The sequence below is a fragment of the Nelumbo lutea genome, chromosome 4, assembly GCF_056320005.1.
Source record: "Nelumbo lutea isolate HS-2025 chromosome 4, American lotus-T2T, whole genome shotgun sequence".
Taxonomy (NCBI): domain Eukaryota; kingdom Viridiplantae; phylum Streptophyta; class Magnoliopsida; order Proteales; family Nelumbonaceae; genus Nelumbo; species Nelumbo lutea.
The window spans coordinates 47,683,447-47,705,849 of NC_142687.1; the positions used below are offsets into that span (position 1 = coordinate 47,683,447).

Below are 22,403 nucleotides of genomic sequence, written 5' to 3' on the forward strand. Positions count from 1 at the left end.
CTACCTAGAAGGGCTCGAATTTCGACATCATAGCTAGTAAGGGCCCAAGAAGGTCTTCCTTCAGTGATGGTAAAATGTTCATGGGGGTGTTGGTGGACGAACCCTCGTCCTGCTTTACCTGTAGCTGTATCAAAAGAGCCATCAGTATATAGAGTGAGACGGTCATTTTGCCTTGGCTGATCCCGTGTTTGCTACCTAGGCTGGGTTATTGAAAGCTCCACATGATAACTTATCGCTGAGCTTACCACTTGTGCAAGATGTTGCATGGCATTTTCAAAAATCTATTTATTCCTTGCTTTCCATATGAAATATAAAATGATAGAAAATTTACTTAAACATATTAGAGCTTGATGTTTACCCAAATGAATACACAAGGAAGTGTACCAATTTAAACCTCCTTGTGTTTTGGGTTGGCATAATTTATTCCATGGGAGGGTATGATAGGAGGTTTTTGAAGTTTGGCTCCACTAGAAACTTTTATACATTTTATCTAGTCTGTGAAGTATGGACTTGGGAAGAATGATCGTTGACATGGAATAAGTGGGGATTGCTGGAGAACTAATTTTACTAGGGTGGTGCGGCCAAATTGGGATAGAAGTTTTGAGCTCTAGGAGTTAATTATCAATTGCACCTTGTCAACAATTTTTTTATGAGAGCTGCCTAGCCGAATATTTGTCCCCACTTGGAATCCAAGATATTTAGATCCAACCAATGACCTTTTAACATGAAGTGCATGGGAGATGAACTTACGATGTTGGCAAGGTACATTTCTACTGAAAAAAATGCTCAACTTGGAATAATTGATCTCTTAACCCAACATCAGCTCAAACTTATGGAGAGTGTCTGGCAAAGATTTGACTTGTGACAGATAGGATTTACAGAAGAGAATACAATCATCAACAAAGAGAAAATGTGTGATAGGAGAATTGTTCATGTTGAGTTTTAACCCTCAATATGTGTAGAGATCATGGGGTTCAAAAGTTGTGTGAGAACTTCCATACCTATGATGGATAGGTACGGTGAGAGGGGGTCACCTTATCGTATTTCCCGGTTCAATTTGAAATGGTCATGAGATTCACCTGCAATTTTGATTGAGAAGATAGCTGTGGATATACATTGATATATCATGTTGCACCATTTCTTGAAAAATCCCATTTTCTGAAGAGTATGATACAAGAATGACCAGCCCAGATATATTGTTGTAACTCATGTGGATCAAAATAAGAAAAAATTATTCGTAAAATGATCAATTTGTAATATTAGAGATCAAAACAAAAGAACAACCTATAGAAGGATCAAAGACTAATAATGAAAGGACCAAAGCTTATTTATTTTTATTTTTATTTTGAAAATTTCATTTCTTGCAAGGAGAAGCGGTTAAGGGTGTCAATGTATCTGAAAATTCGAATTGAAAATCGAGATTTGGCATTTAGATAATTCAAATAAGATAGCAAGTCAAATTTGAATATCCTATTCTTACTATTGAATCAAACTCAAATATAACATGATTCAATTCAATAAATATTCAAACTTGATCAATTATATATATTATAATAATTTAAATATTGTAGGGATTTTATACGATTAATATTTAAATTATATAAATAATTTATATATTTTCATACTTTAAATAAATAAAATACTTGTATCATGTGTATTTATTAAAAACTTAAAATAATTAGTTGATTTAATTAAATTTAAAATTTGATATTACTTGATTCCATTTGAATTCAATTCATTTATGCCCCTAGAAGCACCCATGTCTCCTACCAGATTCCAAATGTTGCATGTATAGATAGTGCTACAAAATGATTGGATCGAATTTGATAGTGTTATATCCAATTCAACTCAATAAATCATAAATCAGGGGGTTCAAATTCCGAAAAAGGGAATATCCAAATTCAAACTCTTATCCAATCAAATTCGAATAGGATTAGATCGGACTCACAGCCCTATGCACAGGATACTGTTGGGTGGATTTTTTTTTTTAATTATAATATAAAAAAATTTAGAATTCAGTCCACCTCATAATTATACATATGAGATAAGATAAGATGTGATATACGAGGGGACACTGACAGGTATCCATGAAATGATAATGTTTTAATGTGATTGACGACAAAAAAAAAAAAAAACAAAAATGATAATGTACTTAGTCGGAATGCTCGCTGAGTGTGCCTACAGCCTACCCTTGTTTATCCAAATACAAAAAGGGTTGTTTTATTTGTGGTTTTTTAGGGAAATTCCTTATTAGTAAGTAATCTATACTTTGCGCTTAGTTCACTTTTGATCTCCAAATTTTAAAATGTGTCAATTCAATATTTGTCGTTAAGTTATCTATATGGTATAATGACGTGCAATTTAAAATTTTTTAAAATGTCAATTTTATCATTTAAAACATTATTCATCATTTTTTTCCATCTTTTTCCTCAATAATTAAGATTGAAACAAAGTAATGGCGAACAACACTTGTTACGTTTATTAACCGGGGATTTAGGGGGAGTTCTTTCTAGAACCAGATCATTGTCATTCCCTTGCAAAATTGTACCAAAAACATATACGTTTGTATCTTTTTGAGGAAGAAGATGATGATCGCTAGATTGGCATATTTTAAAAGTTTAGGATACTAAAATGTCGTGTCTTAATGTTGGGGGACCATCTTTCCTTTTTTATTAAATATGTGAATATTTGGCCCCATCTCGGGAATAGGGTACGAAATTGGAGTGAAATGTGACATTTAAAAGAAATCTATTCTTGAGAACAGCCAATTTTCATTCTTGATGGGCGTTGATTTGATCCGACCTCCTAACCAAGTGACACGTGGACATGACTTGATGTAAGCGACAGCTTAGCATGACAGCTTGGTTATAACTCGGCGTAATGAGCCCGTTGAAACCCAGCCTGAATAGCTTGCCACAAGACAACTCGCTACAGAACGGCTTACTACGAGGCAGTTTGCTATTGGAGCTCGCTATAAAGGAGCTCGCTATTGAGTAACCTGGAGTCTTCGGGAAACTTCTTATCTGACAAGACCGTGCCTGTCAGACTGCTCCCACGTCCCTTGTCTGGCGGCGCAGCACCTGCCAGTGCAGAGGACTGCGCCCACGTCTCACGTCAGGCGGCGTCGTGCATGCCAACTCTACATATTGTCTCTCAACTGACAGGACCGTACTATGCGAAGGTTACCTGCACCAGTTGAATCAGCTTGGCGAATAACGACTGTAGCAAAGAATCAGAGGCGGTTACACCCGATTTGACAGAGCATCAGTATATAAAGGCCCCGATTTCCAAGGGGCAAGAAAATAAATTTTTTGAGTAAGTGCGCATCTCCACTCTTAGCTCATTTTCCATTACAACTCTCTAGGCTCTCCATGGAGTTCTAACTTAAGCATCGGAGTGTTCCCACCAGGCGAGCTCCCCGAAAATCCTTCATCTTCTTCTCCTTCTCAGGTGTCATCCGTCGCTAGCTAGGAGCGAGGTCCCTGCCAGTTAGGAGTGACCAGATCGCGCTACATTATTTGGCACCGTCTGTGGGAATCACTACAAAAAGCCTCTCACCAAGCAACTCCAGTAAGACTTCAATGGCTTCCTCCAGCAACATCGGACGAAGTGCCGACCAAAACACCTCCAAGGAATGACCTCAGATCCCTACCCTGAGCGCTTCTCAGATCATAGCGCCGGTAAGTGCTCCACTCCCCTCGCCAGTAGAGACGACCTTTGCAGAACCGTCAGTTCTCCCGGTGGCTGGACAGAACCAGTTGGAAAACCTGGTACACTGCATGCGAGCTATGCAAGCTCAAATGCAGCAGGTCCATCAGTTCTAGTTGTACTAGCAGCAAATGCTTCACCACGTCTACCAATAGTAGTACCAAGAGCAGTTCCCACCACTACCTCAGCATCAACAACAAGTTCCACCTCGACACCCCGCTGCACAGCAGGTCTAGCCCCGTCGACGCAGCGAATGTCTCCCCTGCCAAGGAGAGACCTCCCGAACTCAAAACCCTCTCGGGAGTCAGGTCTCTTCCCACGGCAGGAGGGAAAGACAAGTTACTCCCCCCACCTCGTAGCTTGTAGTCAGGTCGGGGGACTCTCAGCCGATCAGACCCGTGTTGCCTTGGCCCTTGCAGTTTGAGATTCCGCTCGTCAAAAATCAGTTCGAGGTCTTGGCCGCGAACTAAAGACAAGGCCCTTCAGTTCACAGCCATCGATAGTAGTCCGAGCCCCTTCCTAGGCCTACCAAGCTCGACAACACGGAAGCAAGCAGTACTAATGCCGAGCCAGCGAAGAAGAGGTCAGCTCGCTGAATTGCCACTCACAACCTGCTCGATCTCAAGGGTAAGGAAGAGGTGAGGTTGAACGAAGTGAAATCCACTCCGCTCCTCTCAGTGTCGTCCCCCCTGTCTCCAGAACTTCTAGCCATCCCTATGCCAAAGGACTTCAAGCTTCCTCCCTTGGATAAGTATGACAGATCGTTTGATCCAAATGACTACGTCGATGCCTTCCAGTCGCAGATGCACTTGGCAAGGGTCAGTGAGTCCTGCATGTGTGTGGCCTTCTCCACCACTTTCAAAGGAGTAGCCCGCACGTGGTACAGGAACCCCACGCCTGGGTTAATAAGAAGCTAGGCGCAGTTCGCGCAAGTTATCATCTCTCATTTCGTCACCAGCAAGCAGTGCCTGAGAACCGAGGAGAGCCTCATCGGCATAATTCAGAGGGAAGGAGAGTCCATCTGGAGTTACATCAAGCGGTTCAATGACGCTTGTTTGCAGATACCCGACTTGGACCCCGTAGTGCGGCTCACAGCAACCAAGAGAGGCATCACACACAAAGAGTTCTAGTGGCACGTGGTGGTCAATTGGCCCAAGACTGTAACCGAGTTCCTCAAGCTCACGGACCAGTTCATAGGAACGGAGGAGGAGATCAACCAGAAAAATGAAAGTGTGCCCGAGAAAAGGAAAAGGGAAGGTGAGTCCTTGATCCAAGGGGACAACAAGAAGAAGAAAGACTCAGCTCGGGGGGGGGGGGGGGGAGGGGGCAAGGCCAAGACAGCCTTTCCAAGCTCCTCCAGTAGAAATGGCTGACTATACACCCCTGAACGCGAAGCGGGCAGAAATCCTTATGGCGATCAATGATGCCCCATATGTAAAGTGGCCACCCCGGCTGAAAGGGGACCCCAACGTAAGAAATAAGAATTTGTATTGCAGTTTTCATAAAAATCACGGTCATAGTTCCAAGAATTGTAAGAATCTCCGCGACGAGATAGAAGAGCTCATCCGTCGCGGATGCTTAAGAAATTTTGTACAAAACAGCAATAATAAAGCAAATTGGCAGGGGGAGCAAGGTAGAGATGCTCTCGAGTCCAGCAGTAGGAAAGCAGAGCAGCCGCAAAGGCAGCCCCTTGAAAAGAGACCAGTTCGAGGGATTATTCATGTGATCGTCGAAGGTTCGATCGTCGCTGGCTGCACTTCGGCTGCAGCTCGGATTTCAGCTAGAGAGGTTGGAAGGGAGCAGTAGAACCCCTCGAAGCGGCCAAAGACAGAAGACCCGATCTTCTTCACTGAGGATGACGCGTGCGGGGTCCACTACCCCCATGATGACGCGCTCGTCGTAAAGATAAGGATTAATGACTTTGAAGTCAAGCGCGTCCTCCTCGACTCCTGCAGTTCGGTAGTTATTCTTTTCAAGGTAGCATTCGACAAACTTCAGCTCCAGGATAGCGATCTCAAGCCTGCAAGTACTCCCTTGGTAGGCTTCAGTGGAGAGGAGGTCAGGCCCCTAGAGAGAATCACAGTACCCATGGAGGTCAGCACTTGGCCTAGCATAGTAAGGCTCAACCACAACTTCTTGGTGGTCACAAATTCTTCCCCGTACAATGCCATAATAGGTCGGCCCATCACCCATACTCTTTGTGCGATGGTCTCCACCTACTATTTGGCGATGAAGTTCCCCACGGACTTCGGAGTTGGGGTAGCGCGAGGCGATCAGCTCGAGTCTCGTAAGTGCTACGTCACCACCTTCAAAGGGAAAGCCAAGGTGGCCGATGACCTCGAGCTGGAGCGACTTGCAGAGCAATGCGAAGAGCGAGCTGCACCTATGGAAGAGACTATCTCCATCCCAACCTCGACAGAGGACCCAACTCGAACAATCCAGATTGGCGCTTCAGTTAAGGAGCCTTTGCGATCTCAACTGGTAAGTTTTTTACTTGAAAATTTAGATGTTTTTGCGTAGTCCATGGCAGAGTTGCCCGGCATAGACCCTTGCATCATAACTCACAGGCTAAATACTGATCTTGTAGTTAGGCCTGTTAGACAGAAGAAATGCAACTTAGCCCCAAAGCGCTGGAGAGTAGTTGACGAAGAGGTCGGGAAGCTCCTCGCAGCCGATTTTATCAGAGAGGTCCATTAGCCGAGCTTGGTAGCCAGCCCAGTCCTAGTAAAGAAGGCCAACGGTAAATGGTGCATGTGCGTCGATTATATTGACCTAAACCGAGCTTGTTCGAAGGATTGCTTCCCACTCCTAAAGATTGACCGCCTGGTGGATGCGACCTCAGGGCGTGAGTTGCTAAGTTTCTTGGACGCCTACACAGGCTATAACCAAATAAGAATGGACCCAGCAGATGAAGAAAAAACATCTTTTATAACCAAACTAGGCCTGTACTGTTATAAGGTCATGCCCTTCGGACTGAAAAATGTCAGGGCTACCTTCCAAAGACTTGTAAATAAGTTGTTCGAGCCGTTGATCAGCAAGAAAATAGAATGTTATGTAAACAACATGGTCGTCAAAACTCAGTTTTCAAATGATTTTATAAAATATTTGCACTCTGTTTTTGAAATTTTGCGTAAGTTTAACATGAAACTAAACCCAAACAAGTGTGCATTTGGTGTCACCTCGGGTAAATTCCTAGGGTACATCGTCAACCGGCGTGGCATTGAGGCCAACTCAGATAAAATTAAGGTTATCCTAGATATGAGACCACCTCGAAAATTGAAGGAGGTTCAGAGGTTGAATGGCCGTATAGCCGCCCTGAGCCGCTTCATGTCCAAACCAGCAAATCGCTGCCTGCCTTTCTTTAAGGCGATTAATAGCAAAGGCTTTGAATGGACTGATGAGTGTCAGCTCCCATTCGACGAGCTCAAAAGGTACCTCGCCAGTATCCCAGTCTTAACCCGACCCGAGGAGGGGGATGTTTTGGAGTTGTACCTCTCTACAAGTGACGAGGTGGTCAGCTCGGTACTGATAAGAGAAGTAGACCAAGTCCAATGACCTATCTACTATGTTAGCAAAGTGTTGCAGGGGGTAGAGACGAGGTATCCAGAGATCAAAAAATTGGCGTATGCTCTGGTTGTTGCTACTCGAAAGCTTCGCCCATACTTCCAAGCTCATACTGTTGTCGTCCTCACCAACAAGCCTCTGAGGCAAGTCTTGCTCAAGCCCGAGGTCTCTGGTAGGTTGACAAAGTGGGCCATCGAGCTCAACGAATACGACCTCCAGTACAAGCAGCGAACTGCTATCAAGGCCTAAGCCTTAGCTGACTTTGTCATGGAATGCACTTTCAGCACGGAAGTCCCTAGGCCGGTCGAGCCCGAGGCCCCCAGGTCGGATGAGCCCGAGGTTCCCAGGCCGGTTGAACTCGAGCACCGTGAGGTAGCAACTAGTTCGGCTTCTCTCCTAGTTAGATCGAACCCGAGCTAGGACGAGGAGCCCTCGATCCTTCACGTGGATGGCTTATCCAACCGGTAGGGCCGCGGAGCTGGAATCTTTCTGTATGGGCCAAGCGGGGTGAAACTGGAGTATGCGTTACGCTTTGAGTTCACGGCGTCCAACAATGAAGCGGAGTACAAGGCGTTAATAGCCGGGTTGGCTCTAGCAAATGAAGTGAAAGCCAAGCACATTGTCATTTGTAGTGATTCTCAGCTCATGATCAATCAAGTTACAAGTGAATATGAAGCTCGCGAGTCAACCATGACCGCCTACTTAGCCAAAGTAGAGAGGCTCTGCTCAACTTCCAGTCTCACTTCATCAAGCAAATCCAGAGATCTGAGAACGTTGAGGCCGACGCCCTGTCCCGGTTCGCCAACACTAGTGATAATACCATGAGAACCGTGTACATAGAGAACTTGCCTCGACCTAGCATTCTCAGGGGGGCAGGGAATGTCAGTCCTATTGAGCAAGCAGAGCCGAACTACATCGACCCGCTCACGAGCTTCCTACTACACGGGACCCTCCCTGTGGATCGTAATGCCACCAGAAGGGTAGAGCGCTAGGTAGCCAAATACGTCATGATTGATGAATGACTGTACTGAAGGTCTTACACGCTCCCCTATCTGTGCTGCTTGCGACCTACCGAGGCCGAGTTCGTGCTCTGCGACACTCATGAGGGCTTGTGCAGTGGACACTTGGGGGGCAGGGCTTTCGCATAGAAAGCGCTATGACAGGGATACTATTGGCCAATGATGAAGGCAGATGTGATCGAGCTTGTTAGAAGATGTAACAAGTGCCAAAAGCACGCCAACATCCACCACCAGCTTACCGCCAACATGAAGTATCTCTGATAAGAACCCACTAGACGACCCTGCTCTAGGAACTCTTGAATCAAGTTGTTATGCGCACCTAGAAACTAGAAAACAAGTTGTAGTTGATCAGATTAGAACCTTAAGGAAACTAAGTCCTTAAATGATCCAATTTTAAAGACGCCACAAAGGTTTATCACTCCCTTAATAAGTCAAGATATTGTATTTTACCAAGAACACAAGAAGGCAAAGCTAAGCTTGCTGAAAATACCTCTATATTATTGATTCATCTCGGATTACATAGTTGTAGCCTTTATATAGGCATGTAAACATCATTATCTTATAAGGAAATTCATAACTAATGATTATCTTATTAGGAAACACCTAACTGATGATGATCCATTTAATTTAGGAGAACAAATCTACTTTGAAATAGGAATCATTTTAAAACACTACAACTAGTGACAAATAAGCATAGAAAAGTCAAAATAAACATAACAAGATAAAAACAAACCCAACAAGACAAAACAAACCCATCAATACATCTTTGCATACGAACTGGGCCTTTTCTTATCATGCCCATGCGCCAAGCCCCTCAAGCTTTGTACTTCAAGTTTTAAGCCTTGCACATGTTTTGCACATAAAAATAGGTGATTATCCTTGGTGAATCTTTGGGAACTGGTAGAACAATCTTAAAATATTCTAGAACAATATCTTTGTCATGCACTTCCATGATTAAGCCTTGTAAAGCCTTTTTCATCGTCTTTGTCCTTGCCCTAGTCATTGGCCCACCGATTCCTTGCAAAGGATCTTGAGAATATTTGGGAATATTAGCTTGAGCCATTTGGCCAACACCTCGATTTCCATTATTCCCTCATTCCTTGAAAGGATTCATCTTCGAATCCTTATTAGCTTGTAGGCGATATCATTGATTCCTTCCAAGACTTGAAAAGGTCCATCTCCTCTAGATTACAATTTTGATTTTTTTTTGTGTTGAAAACCTCTCCTGCAATAAAGACACAACAACACTAGGCAAAGAGGGGTTTGGGTCATTTGTAGAAAAGTAAACATCCTTGCACATAAGTACAAGTAGTTGCTGTCTTGTAATCGTGACACTTTTATCTCCTTTTTGTACACTTTTCTCCCCATTTTTCCTCTCAGCCTCACTCTTTCCACTCTCACTTATTCTTTTTGCTTTTGCTTGTTCACTTTTTTTCTTTTTCTTTTCCTCTCGCTCACACTTTTGTTCTTCTCTCATTTTGCACTCTCTTGCTATTCTAATCTGATATTTATAAGCTTGCAAAGGTTTGAGAGGGATTAGTACAATAGTTCAGTTATTCATTACAAAAGAATATCGGTTTTTATACCCATCATGTGTAACCTTCCTATCAAAGTGCCATAGTTGGCCAAATAATATATGACCAGCATTCATTAGTGCCACATTACATAGAACCTCATCTTTATATTTGCTAATTGAAAAGGAAACCCGAACTTGATTGGTTACCCTCACTTCTCCACCTACATTCAGCCAATGAAATTTGTACGTTTTAGGATGCTTTATGGTATGCAAATTCAGCTTATCTACCAACAACGTACTAGCAACATTAGTACAACGTCCACTGTCAATAATCATAGTACATACCTTATCTTTCACATGGCATCTTGTGTGAAAAATATGCTTACGTTGCTCCTCATCACCATCATCCTTAGTGGTGGCATCTCATCCTAATCACCATGAACGGGTTTTGCAACTTCAACATCAGAACAATCCTCCAATGGTGGCATCTCATCCTCACTTGAGCTAGCACTTTCTATTTCTCCATTTTCCAACACAATCATAACTATTTTGTTTAGGCATTGAGAAACAATATGCCCGAATCCTTGGCACCTAAAACACTTAATAGCACGTGACTTAGAAGAAGTTTTTGTTTCAGTTTTACCTTTATGAACAACAATCGAATCCTTTTGCTTTACTTTCTCTTTTGTTTTTGAGGTAGCTTTGTTGTCATTCCAATTAGGTCTCCATGAAGAACCAGATCTGAACCCTTTTGATTTGATTTGTTTCTCCACTTTAATGGCTTTGTGCAATAGCTCCTCCATCTCCACATAGTGTTCTAAATTCACCACATCAGAAATCTCCTTGTTCAAGCCGCTAATAAATCTAGCCATTGTTGCTTCTCGGTCCTCCTCTATGTTTGCTCTAATCATGGCTATCTCCATCTCTTTGTAATAGTCCTCTACACTCATGGAACCTTGAATCAACCATTGTAACTTTCTATGCAAATCTCTATAGTAATGGTTAGGTATAAATCTCTTGTGCATTACCAATGTCATCTCTTCCCATGACCAAATTGGCCTCTTTCCATTTCTACGCCTATTGATCACCAATTGATCCCATTATATGTTTGCATAATCTATGAACTCCACGGTTGCTAGTTCTTCTCCTTGGAGTAGTCATGACAATCAAATACGTGCTCAACCTTTCTTTCCCACTCCAAGTATAGTTCAGGATCATTCTTTCCTTAAAAGGTCAAAATCTTCATCTTTATGCTGCTTAAATTGCTATCTCTTTTGGAAATTGCCTTCTTGATTCGTCTAGAACTTGATTCCTTCAAATCTGAATCATATTCCTCTTCTTCCTCAAACATGCATCTTCTAGTGGACTTAGAAATAGATGGGGATTGCAAATCATCCAACCTCGCATTCAACTTTCTAAATTGTTCATTAACAACCCTTATGAATAATTTCATGTCAATCTCTTGTGGTTCTCATTCAATATTCATGGTTATAACCTGCAAAAACTCATTAGAAATAAAAGAATTTTGTTCTTCACCTCTCCTTGCTTTTCTTTTTTTTTTTTTTGTTCCTCATATACTCCCTCACGTGTTTGCACTCAAATCAGATGGTTATCATAATCTCACCTCTCTTTGCCTTTTTTTTCCCACTCAGGCCATCCCCCTTTATGTTCTTAACAGAATCAAGATCAACAAATCTCAAAGAGCAATCGGTTATATGGTGGCAAATCTCAAAATCAGAACTTTAAAAACATAGTTGAGGCAAACGGTAGAAATAAGGAAGGAAAAATCAATTATGGGAGCAAAAAAAATAAAAAAATAAAACTTCAAAAGGAAGCAAAATACATGCAAAATAAATCACTAGAATATGGAGCACAAAATTAAATTAATTTAGACACAAGAATCCTTATTTGATAAGGATTAGTACTAATGAATATAGTAAGATAGCTGTTTATGGAAAAGAAATCCCAACTCAAAAAATAAAGGATTGTTAGTCAACTAGTCAAACCCAAAAAAATGAAATATGATCTTGCAATTCAAAAATCCCATTCATGCTGGGAAAATGATTAAAGAATCAAATCTACAATCTAACTCCTCCTCCTTTTTTTTTCGAATTGGATGTCTTTTTCTGTTTTTTTTTTTTCACTTTTTTTTCTTCTTCTCTTTTTTTTTTTTTTCGAATTGGATGTTCTTTTCTATCTTTTTTTTTTTGCCAAACTAAACACACAAACACAGAATTGACTCTATTCGAAAACACAAAGAAGTCGAATGGAAGAATTCAAAGAAACAATGCAGCAAGGACAATACAAGAAACGCACAAAGATCAAAAAAAACACAAAACAAGGATAAACAAAGGATAAGTAACATGTTTATAGAACAAAGGCTCTAATACCAAATGATAAAAACTCACTAGACGACCTGCTCTAGGAACTCTTGAATCAAGTTGTTATGTGCACCTAGAAGCTAGAAAACAAGTTGTTGTTGATCAGATTAGAACCTTAAGGAAACTAAGCCCTTAAAGAATCTAATATTGAAGACACCACAAAGGTTGATTACTCCCTTGATAAGTCAAGATATTGTGTTCTACCAAGAAAACAAGAAGGCAAAGCTAAGCTTACTGAAAATACCTCTATATTGTTGATTCATCTCGTATTACATAGTTGTAGCCTTTATATAGGCATGTAAACATCATTATCTTATAAGGAAACTCCTAATCTTATAAGGAAACTCATAACTAATGATTATCTTATCAGGAAACACCTAACTGATGATGATCCATTTAATTTAGGAGAACAAATCATTTTGAAATAGGAATCCTTTTAAAAGACTACAACTAATGACAACTAAGCATAGAAAAGTCAAAATAAACAAAACAAGATAAAAACAAACCCAACAAGACAAAACAAGCCCATCAATACATCTTTGCATACGAATTGGGCCTTTTCATTTCATGTCCATGTGCCAAGCCCATCAAGCTTTGTTCTTCAAGTTCTAAGCCTTGCACATCGTCTTGCACATAAAAATAGGTGATTATCATTGGTGAAGCTTTGGGAACTGGTAGAACAGTCTTAGAATCTTCTAGAACAGTCACTTTGTCATGCACTTCCATGATTAAGCCTTGTAAAGCCTTTTTCATCGTTTTTGTCCTTGCCCTAGTCATTGGCCCACCAATTCTTTGCAAAGGATCTTGAGAATATTTGGGAATATTAGCTTGAGCCATTTGGCCAGCACCTCGATCTCCATTATTCACCAGCTCGTGGCCTTTTGCATAGTGGAGGATCGATATACTCGAACCATTTTCGCCAGCGACAAGGCAGAGGAGGTTCTTAGTGGTGGCAGTTGATTATTTCACTAAGTGGGTAGAAGCCGAACCTCTCACAACGATTACAACGTGGATAACTTCTTCTGGAAGAATATAGTGTGTCATTTCGGAATACCCCGAGTACTGATCTCTGACAATGGTAAGCAGTTCGAGGATATTAAATTCCAGAACTGGTGCAAAGATATGAGAATTCAACAAAACTTCACCTCGGTGGCACTCCCTCAGGAAAACGACCAAGCGGAGGTCACAAACAGAGTCATTCTCCACGGAGTGAAGGCACGCCTTGACTGAGCTAAGGGACTATGGGTAGACGAGCTACCCAGTGTACTATGGGCTTATCGGACCACAATAAAGACCGCAATAGGTGATACCCCCTTCAACCTCACTTATGGCACTGAAGCAGTCATCCCAACCGAGATCGAGGTTCCTATGCTACGTTTAGAAGTGTACGATGACAAAGAAAATGAAGACGAGCTACGCCCCAACCTCAACCTACTTGACGAGGTACGGGACCTCACATACATTAGGACCGCGACCTACCAGCAGAGAGTAGCTCGGTACTACAACACCAGGGTCAAGAAGCAGAACCTCCACGTCGGAGTTGTGGTCCTTCGTAAAGTTATGGTGCTTGAGCACGGTGTTGGTAAGCTCGGGCCAAATTGGGAAGGACCCTACCAAGTAAAGCGAGTGCTCGGAGAAGGAACGCATGAGCTCAAAACCCTAGAAGGGAAACAAGCATCTCGGGCATGGAATATTGTCAACTTAAGGCAATACTACCTGTAATCACTGAGTTGAGTGGACTACAAATCGCTCTCCGAGCCTAAGGGCCAAAACGCCGAGCTAACAAAAAGCCTTGGCACTATAAGATCCAGTCGCCTCTTCGGCATGGGCAAACTCCAGAAGAGGGTGAACCGTAGTCGCTCCCAGAGCCTAAGGGCCAATATGCCGAGCTAACAAAAGATCTCGGCACTATAAGACCCAGTCTCCTCTTCGGCATGGGCAAACTCTAGGAGACTGAACTATAAGTCACTCCCCCAGCCTAAGGGCTAAAACGCCGAGCTAACGAAGACCTCAACACTGTATAAGACCTAACTGGTTCATTGGCATAGGCTAAGTATTAGTACCAAAGGCGTAGGCAGCTCGGGTGTGAATCCTATGATGCATAGCCCGCCCCGGTATACAAGTTAGACCCGTTAGGGACAACCGACTTCAACTTCAGTAACCCAGGTGTAGACAGGTCGGGCATATGCCTTACTATGTTGCTCACCTCGGTGTACATCATAAAATCACCCCTACTAAGTACGGGGAGACAGCTCGGGGTGACGATAGTCGAGACACTCCACTTCGGGTACTTAACTCTAACAGTTTGAGTGAAATAGTCACTTCAGCAAAAGAGTAAACCGCACAACACTCAGCAAAAAATAGAGGAACATTTCATTACTAGTTCTTATATATAAAAAAAATCAGGCCTAACAGCCCGGGAGAGCACATCAAGGCAAAAAGAGAGAGAACCGGGCTCAACCACCTAGAAACAACCACTTCAAAAGATTCATTTAGAAGAAGAAAAAAGAGCAACCAGCCTCAAGGTCCCACCACCTCTACGTCCTCGTCGCTCTCCTCCAGGGAGTCGGGCTCCTCCTCCTCCGCAGTGTTCGCCGTCTCCAGGACCCGGTCCTTTATTGTCATGCCTTCAAGGTTAAGGCTAGAGAACTTCTTCCGGACCAACCATCGGAAAAGCTTGAACCCCGAGCGGTAGGACTTCGAGCCGTACTCAACCTGGAGGTCATGGAACTGCTAGGACTCTTTAAAGTCCTTCACCACCTTAGCCTGCTCTTCCTCCACTGTGGCATCGAAGTTTCGGGTCCGCTCGTGGAGCGTGGACTCCAAGCTTTGGACCTACTGATGAAGAAGCTCCCTCCCGTCATCACCCTTGAAGACTCCCCTTGTAGCGGGCACTCTCCTTAAACAATCGGGAGATCCGCACTTCCTGGTCCTTAACGAGCAGCTCCTAGGCCTCGCTCTCCTTCTGAGCCTGGAGGACCTCACCCTAGGCCTGGTCGAGCTCGTGTTGGAGCCTCCGCACTTCCGTCCTCTGTTTGGTGGCGTCCTAGGAGTGAATAGCAGTTTGACAGGCCATGGCATGGATGGTGAAGTTTAGCTGCCAATAGAAGGCCGAGGTAAGTAAAAAAAAAAGAAAGGGGGGAGAAAAAGGGAAGAAGTAGACACTTACCACCATGTAGTGAGCCGAGGCCAGCTTGGAGAGCTGCCTAGGGTGCATCCCGGCCCAGTCCGCGATCTCCTCATGACTGACCGCCTGCCGGCTCCTCCACGAGGCCACAAGGAAATTGGTGATGCTTTCATCCCTCCCCTCGGTAGGAAACCATGGGAAGACGGTTGGGCCAGACCGCGCAGCTGGAGGGTACTACTCCTGAGGTGGGGCCTCTTCTTCTTCGCCGCCTCCCGCGGCTACTCCATCGAACAGCACAGGTGGGACCTCCGACGGCAGAACAAAGGCTGGGTCCGTAGCCTCAAACTCGGCGACCCTAGAAATGGACGCTTGGTCGGGGCGCGACCTCTTCGCCCTACGCTTCTGGTTACTCGACAACAGGCGATGTGCATCCACACCAGACATGTTGGCTGCAAGAATCACAAGGCATTAGTATAGCTCGCAACAAAAAAAAAAAAAAAAGGCGTCCTAAAGGTAACCTACCGGGGCTCAGGCTGGCCTGCACGAGCTTGTCCTCGGCCAAGTAATCCGAACAGAGAAAGCCGACCCCCGCCTAGGACTGCAGCGTTTCCCGAACCTTCGGGTCCAAGTCAACGCTCAAATCCTAAATGGCAGCCCTCCGATGGGTCGGAAAGGGCCACCCCTCGGGGTTGCGAACTACAAAATAACCTTGCTTCCAGGCTGGGATCCTGTTAGGCAGCTCGTGGAGAAGCATAAAGCCCGGACGGGGGGAAAAGTAATAAGAGCGCCTTTTTAGAGGGGCTCCGAGGGAGGCATTCTTGATCGACAGTATAAAAGCAAAGGTGTCGAGGGAAAGAGGAAGACAATACTCAAAGAACAGGGAAATAGTCCCCACCAAGTTTCGAACAGAGTTCGGGTGCAGTTGGTCTATGGTGACATTGATGTGGGAAAGAACCTCCACTATCAGAGGGTGTAGAAGGAGTCGGAGACCAGCCACGAGCTACTCTTCAAAAATCACGATCTCGTCGTGATCATGTTCCCAGGGATAGTTGCTGGATGGGAAACTGTAAATAAGATCCCTGGGGAGGTTGTAATGAAAGACTAGGGCCTGAAGTCTTTCCATAGACATGGAGGAAGGGCCGAAGCTATCCGGCTCTCGACCTCAGGAAGTGGAAGCCAAGTTACCGGAGGCTTCCTGAGCCTCCAAAGACCGCCCTTCGGGGAAATCCCAAGCTCCCCCCGAGCCCGAGGGTACCTCGCCCTAGTTACGGTCCCACGGGTACCCAGACATTATTGGACAAGACATAGGACTCACTAGAAAAAAATGAAATAAGAAAGTGACGCGAACAGAGAGAGCTCAAGCAAACAAGGCGAAGGCACGACCTCAAAACCGAAAGCAAGGCAAGTTGGCATAAAAAAGTGAGGCCTGGGGCCGTCCTATTTATAGTCACTGTGCCCGAAAGCCAACGACTCCGATTGAAGTGAATCCAACCGCTCGCAATAAAGATGGCTGCACGTCTTCAGAAACTGAAGGCAGTTTGACATGTTTTTTGGCGCTCGAAAAACCTGAAAACCACGCGCGGTTAGTCAGAGTAATTTGAATTGCGAGTCAAATCCACCTATCATTTCGTGAACTCCCCGTGCTAGAGCAAGACCCTTAGCTCGAGGAATGGGGGGCAATTGATGGGGGTGATTTGACCCGACATCCTAACCAGGTGACACGTGGACATGACTCGACGTAAGCGACAACTCAACATGGCAACTTGGCTACAACTCGGCGTAATGAGCCCGCTGAAACCCAACTTGAACAGCTCGCCACAAGACAGCTCGCTACAGAACGGCTTGCTGCAAGGTAACTCGCTACAAAGGAGCTTGCTATTGAGTAACCCGGAATCTTCGGGAAACTTCTTATCCGACAAGACCGTGCCTGTCAGACTGCTCCAACGTCTCTTGTCTGGTGGCACAACACCTGCCAGTCCAGAGGATTGCGCCCACGTCTCACGTCAGGCAGCGTCGTGCACGCCAGCTCTGCATAACGTCTCTCAACTGACAGGACCGTACTTTGCGACGGTTACCTGCATCAGTTGAATAAGCCTGACGAATAAGGGCTATAATAGAGAATTAGAGGCGAATACATCCGATTTGATAGAGCATCAGTATATAAAGGCCCCGATTTCCAAGGGGTAAGAAAATAATTTTTTTGAGTAAGTGCGCATCTCACTCTTAGCTCATTTTCCTTTATAACTCTCTAGGCTCTCCGCCGAGTTCTAACTTAAGCATGAGAGTGTTTCCACGGGGCGCACTCGCCAGGAATCCTTCATCTTCTTTTCCTTCTCAAATATCGTCCGTCATTACTAGAGGTCGTAGGAGTGACTATATCGCACTACATCAGTTCCCATGGGGAGTACCATTCCCATTCCCATTCTAAACGATTTTGGTTGTCATTCTGATTAATGTGAAATCTATTGCAAGGGTAATTACACGACAAATTGGCTGTTCTCGGAAGAGGAGTTTTGGTGATTTTGGACCAGTGAATTAGCTGCTGGTTTGGAACCACCGACACTGCCAACCACAAAAGTAGGATTTTTGGATTTAGGATTTCTCACCCCTTCATCCGGATTGGAAACACGAATAAAGCCACGGACCAAACGCATGAATACAGAAGGAAATCTGATTTCTGGTTATGTTTTCATAGAAATGAAGAGTTCAGTTAAAAAAAAAAAAAAAAGAAAAAGAAAGAAAGAAAGAAAACACAGGGCAGATCATATGCAAACACGCCTCTTTCTTTTTGCAATTGGCATTAGGCCCGAGCTTTGTTTTTGTTTGTAGCCTGAAGGAGCTTCTGAGCGTGGGATAGCTGGTCCATGAGAGACATGATCTGGGCTTGATAGGCGCGAGCCTGGTCGAGGGCCTCAGCTTCGAGCTCTCCCAGCTGGGAGCAGAGCCTCTCCTCCGCCTCTTCCACGGATCTGAGTCTCTCTGAGGTTCTCAGCAGCTCCTCCCTCATCTTCTCCTCCCTCTTCAGGCTGTTCTTCAGTTCCCTCTCCAGATTTTCATTTCTCCTCCTGAACGCCTCTTCCACCTCCTTGAAGAAGTCTCCCTTGGCCTGCTGCGGCGGGGGAGGAGCGGCGACGGCAGCCAGACTGGGGGCCATTGCCAGTGCCAGAGGATCTCCTCCGGAGAAACAGGGGAAATCGGTAGAAGCAGTTGTACCAAAATGACGAGAGAGTGGTTTCCTTTTATAAGCTCAAATAGAGATGTCCAGGTTCAATGTATCTTATGATACTTGGGGGCAATAATGCTGGTTGGCACAGTATACGGCTTGTGAGGTTTTCTAAGGAGCGTTCAAAGACAACCATTTTACGTATATCCTTGATTGGTGGCCTTTATACTCATGGTGGGACCCACGGAAAGATGTAATGCAAAGACCAAATTAACTACTTGTTGCGCACTAACTACGCAAAGATATCAAGATATTAATAGATTCGTTGCTTAGTATCGGACTTCAACTTCATCCACTGGACAGTTTTCTTTCGTGTGGAAGTAGGCAAGTAGCCAGACTATCACCGTGACGAGAACTCTGTTTTTTTTTTTTTTTTAATTTTTGGGTAAATAGATATAGAGTACTTTGTCTGGTGATTTTTAATAGCATGAACTTTTTGAGTGGGACATTTTAGCATATGAACCTTTTGAAATATATACTTTTAATTCTAATTTTGTTAAAATTAACGTTATAATAAGGGCAAAATTACAAAAATGTCTGTTTAGATTTTTTTTTTTTGAAAATTCTTGATTAATATTGTGTATTTGGGTATTTGTGTATTTGTGTCTTTTTCAAATGTCACTTAACAGCTGATGGATTGTCATGTTTTCAAAGTTTGATTACTGAATTATCGCCTTTTAAAGTTTGGTAGACCAAAGTGACATTAAGCCCGAAATATAGAGAACTAATTGGAAAATTTCCCTAAATTTTATTTTGCATTTTTTTTTTTTCATATGTAACCATCTTTTTACTTCTTTTCCATAAATAATAAAAGAATAGTGAAAAAAGAAAATTTTGAATATAAGCATTTTTATAATTTTATACCCAATGTAATGTTAGTTTTAACATAGTTGGAACAAAGTGTATATTTATAAAAGTTGATGATACTAAAATGTTGCAGTTAAAAGTTAGGCCTTTTTAAGTGTCATTATCTCCTTGGATAGGGCACTTGTATGTAATATGTTCTTTATTTTTTGGGTTATATAGCTTGGGTTAATTACTTGAATCCTAAGCGGTTTGTGAAAACTGTCCATCTTTAAATAAAATAGTGTGGATCCACATAAGCCACCGCATGGCACAAGAGGGTTAACCCCACATTCTAAACAATAGTTCTACCGGCTTTCTAGTTTTCTGTTATTCACCTATTAATCCCTCTTACGTTTATCATTACTTGCCAGTAAATTAAGGGAAAATGATAGTTCATAGGGTTAGAGTACATTTGGGGTAGGTGTAAACTTGGAATTGACGTCAATTCATGGATGGACATTGATGCATAAGGTGGGGGTAATTAATCTTTCAAAATGTTGTAGATCTGCAATGGAAATCAGACGAAGTAAATGGAGGCTTCATAGTGGTTAGTCATAGCTTCACCATCCAATGAGAGAGATAGAGAAAGATTTACTGATGAAGTTTTATGGTTTTATTTTTCTATATTTTTTGTGTGTTTTCTGTATTTTTTAATTTTTTTTCTATATTTTATTTTTATATTTTTATGTATTTCATATTGTATTATTTTTTATTTAGATAGTTTTATTTTTTATATTTTACTGTATTTTTATTTAATATCATACTAATTTTTATTATTTATAAATATATTTTTTATTTTTAATTTATTTATAATGCCACATGTCAAACCGTTCAACCTGAACGGTTGAACCACTAAACCGGAAATCAGCCCCCTGACCGTTTCTATTTCCGGTTCATTTTTGAAAACCTTACTACATAGTGCCATTGACTAGCCCAACCATAACCCAAATAATGGCCATAACACAATTACGTTATTGCAAATCCAAAATTCTACATCCAAATGCATACAAAATAATATAAAATATAAAGTTTTGTACTTTATAAATTTATATTCGTCTTTTTACCGAATTGAGAGCACAAATACGAATATATATGGTGAAAATACATAAAAAATAATACAAAATATAAAGTTCTGCACTCTATATTGAATTTGCACTCCTTCCAAACTAAGCCTATGGGTTGAAGGGTTGGGACTTAGGAGTAAGATGACTTTATGAAAACGATAGATTCAATGTTCAGAAATGATTTTAGACGTCAATTTTCAAAAAGAAAGGATGAACTTAAGGGTGTCAATGGACCGATTTTGGATTGGATGAATTGGATTTGACTCCAATTTTGTCCAAAATATTTATTAGATTGGATTGGACCTGGTCTGTCCATAATAAATTTATATCGGATTGGATTGGATTAAGCCAATATCTAGTCCATTGATATAAGATAAGAATATAGGTGTCCATGGATCAGGTTTAGATTGAAACCAATCTAAATCAAAACAAATTTAAACAGATTGAATGGTCCAAACATTGAATTGGACTGGTCCAAAATGGTCCTAATTGACACCCCTAGATGGAGTCGCTTATTGTTTGGATACTGTTGACGTTTGCAATTGGTGGTAAATTGAAGACGGAGGCTTACTGCTATTCAATCTCGCTTCTAAGGACCAGTTTTCTTAATGTTAGGCCACACAGCACAAGAAGCAATTGATGTTATTTTTTGAAGGCAGAAGCAATTAATGTTAGGCTAGCACAAGAAGCAATTAATTAATACATAATATTAAATTTCCTAAAAAAATAAAAAGTAATTATATACCCTTTTACTTGGCAGACTTTGATTGAGATTAGATTTGCTCCTCACATAATACGTTTTACATCAACCTTGCAGTTCTATATTGAGAACATCTTATTAAAAAATAGTCATTTACGAGAAGATATTCCCAATGAACACCTGCAATGTACTGTAAGATTGGTGTGAGGCACAAATCGGAATTCACTTTCATTGGCTTGATTTATTTGCATACCCCTTTCATTCAGTTGCATCTATACATATCATCATCATTCATCAACACCCTCATGCAGCTTGCTGCTATCTCTTTGAAATGTTCAAACATCAAAAGAAGAGTTAAGGGTATATTTGTCTTTTAATGTTTTCTATCAATTTCAAGGGTTAAATCTTTAACATGATGCATTATGCAATTTTCGAAACTATACTGTATATTCAAATAATTAACCTTTTTAAGACTTATCTTTAATAATTTTTGAAAGTATAGGATATATTCAAATAATAAATCCTTTTTTTCTTAAGATTTAAACCTCCCTTCACGTTTTTAGTCCTTGTCGGGTGATTTTCATCGGACAAAGACGTTTCCACAGTTACAAATCCGTCAAGATCCTTTTTAATGTGATATCAAATATCATGTGCAGGTTAAATTTTTAGAAAAATCCAATTTTGCCCCACCTGAAACGCAGACCCCCTACAGTCATGGCACTTCGCCTCTTGCCTTTTTTTGTGTTTGATTTGAAGGAAAAAGTAGGAAAATCTTTATGATGGTGTTTGGAAGTGGACATTTTTTGAGACTGATATTTAGAAAAAATGCCCATACTTCTAAGACCCGTGTTTTACAAAAAAGTGATTTTGTTTGAGAGTGTTTCTGTCATGTAGGGAGTGAATAATACTATGCTGTTTAGTATGGTGATTTTCATCACCGTTTTTTATGTATGTACTGACAGATAAGCATCACATAGGATACATGTAATCGTCAATCAGTCAACCGTTAGGGGCAACGGTTCACCAATGCATGAAACACCAAATTTAACGTTTCATGCATCGATGGGGTCCCGATTTATGAGGCATGCCCATAGTTCAATCGTTTATTCAAAAAGCATGTAAACCAAACAAACATATATATGGGTATTTGTTAAAACATTGATATGGATCTGACGTAACACCATTTTTCAGAAAGGTTTGAGCGAAAGGTTCAGTATATACCGTCCATCATAATTAACCTCTCAGTTACGCTTTG

The 22,403-nt window shown here is 42.1% G+C and overlaps 1 protein-coding gene across 1 annotated transcript; it reads right to left on the reverse strand.

The window, feature by feature from the left end:
• Nucleotides 1–17,972: 17,972 nt before the first annotated feature.
• Nucleotides 17,973–18,544, reverse strand: LOC148855620 (protein RESPONSE TO LOW SULFUR 3-like). The gene has a single exon (XM_088985261.1). It carries the CDS (start codon nt 18,467–18,469, stop codon nt 18,116–18,118), a length of 354 nt encoding a protein of 117 aa, XP_088841387.1. The 5' UTR covers nt 18,470–18,544; the 3' UTR covers nt 17,973–18,115.
• Nucleotides 18,545–22,403: the final 3,859 nt, after the last annotated feature.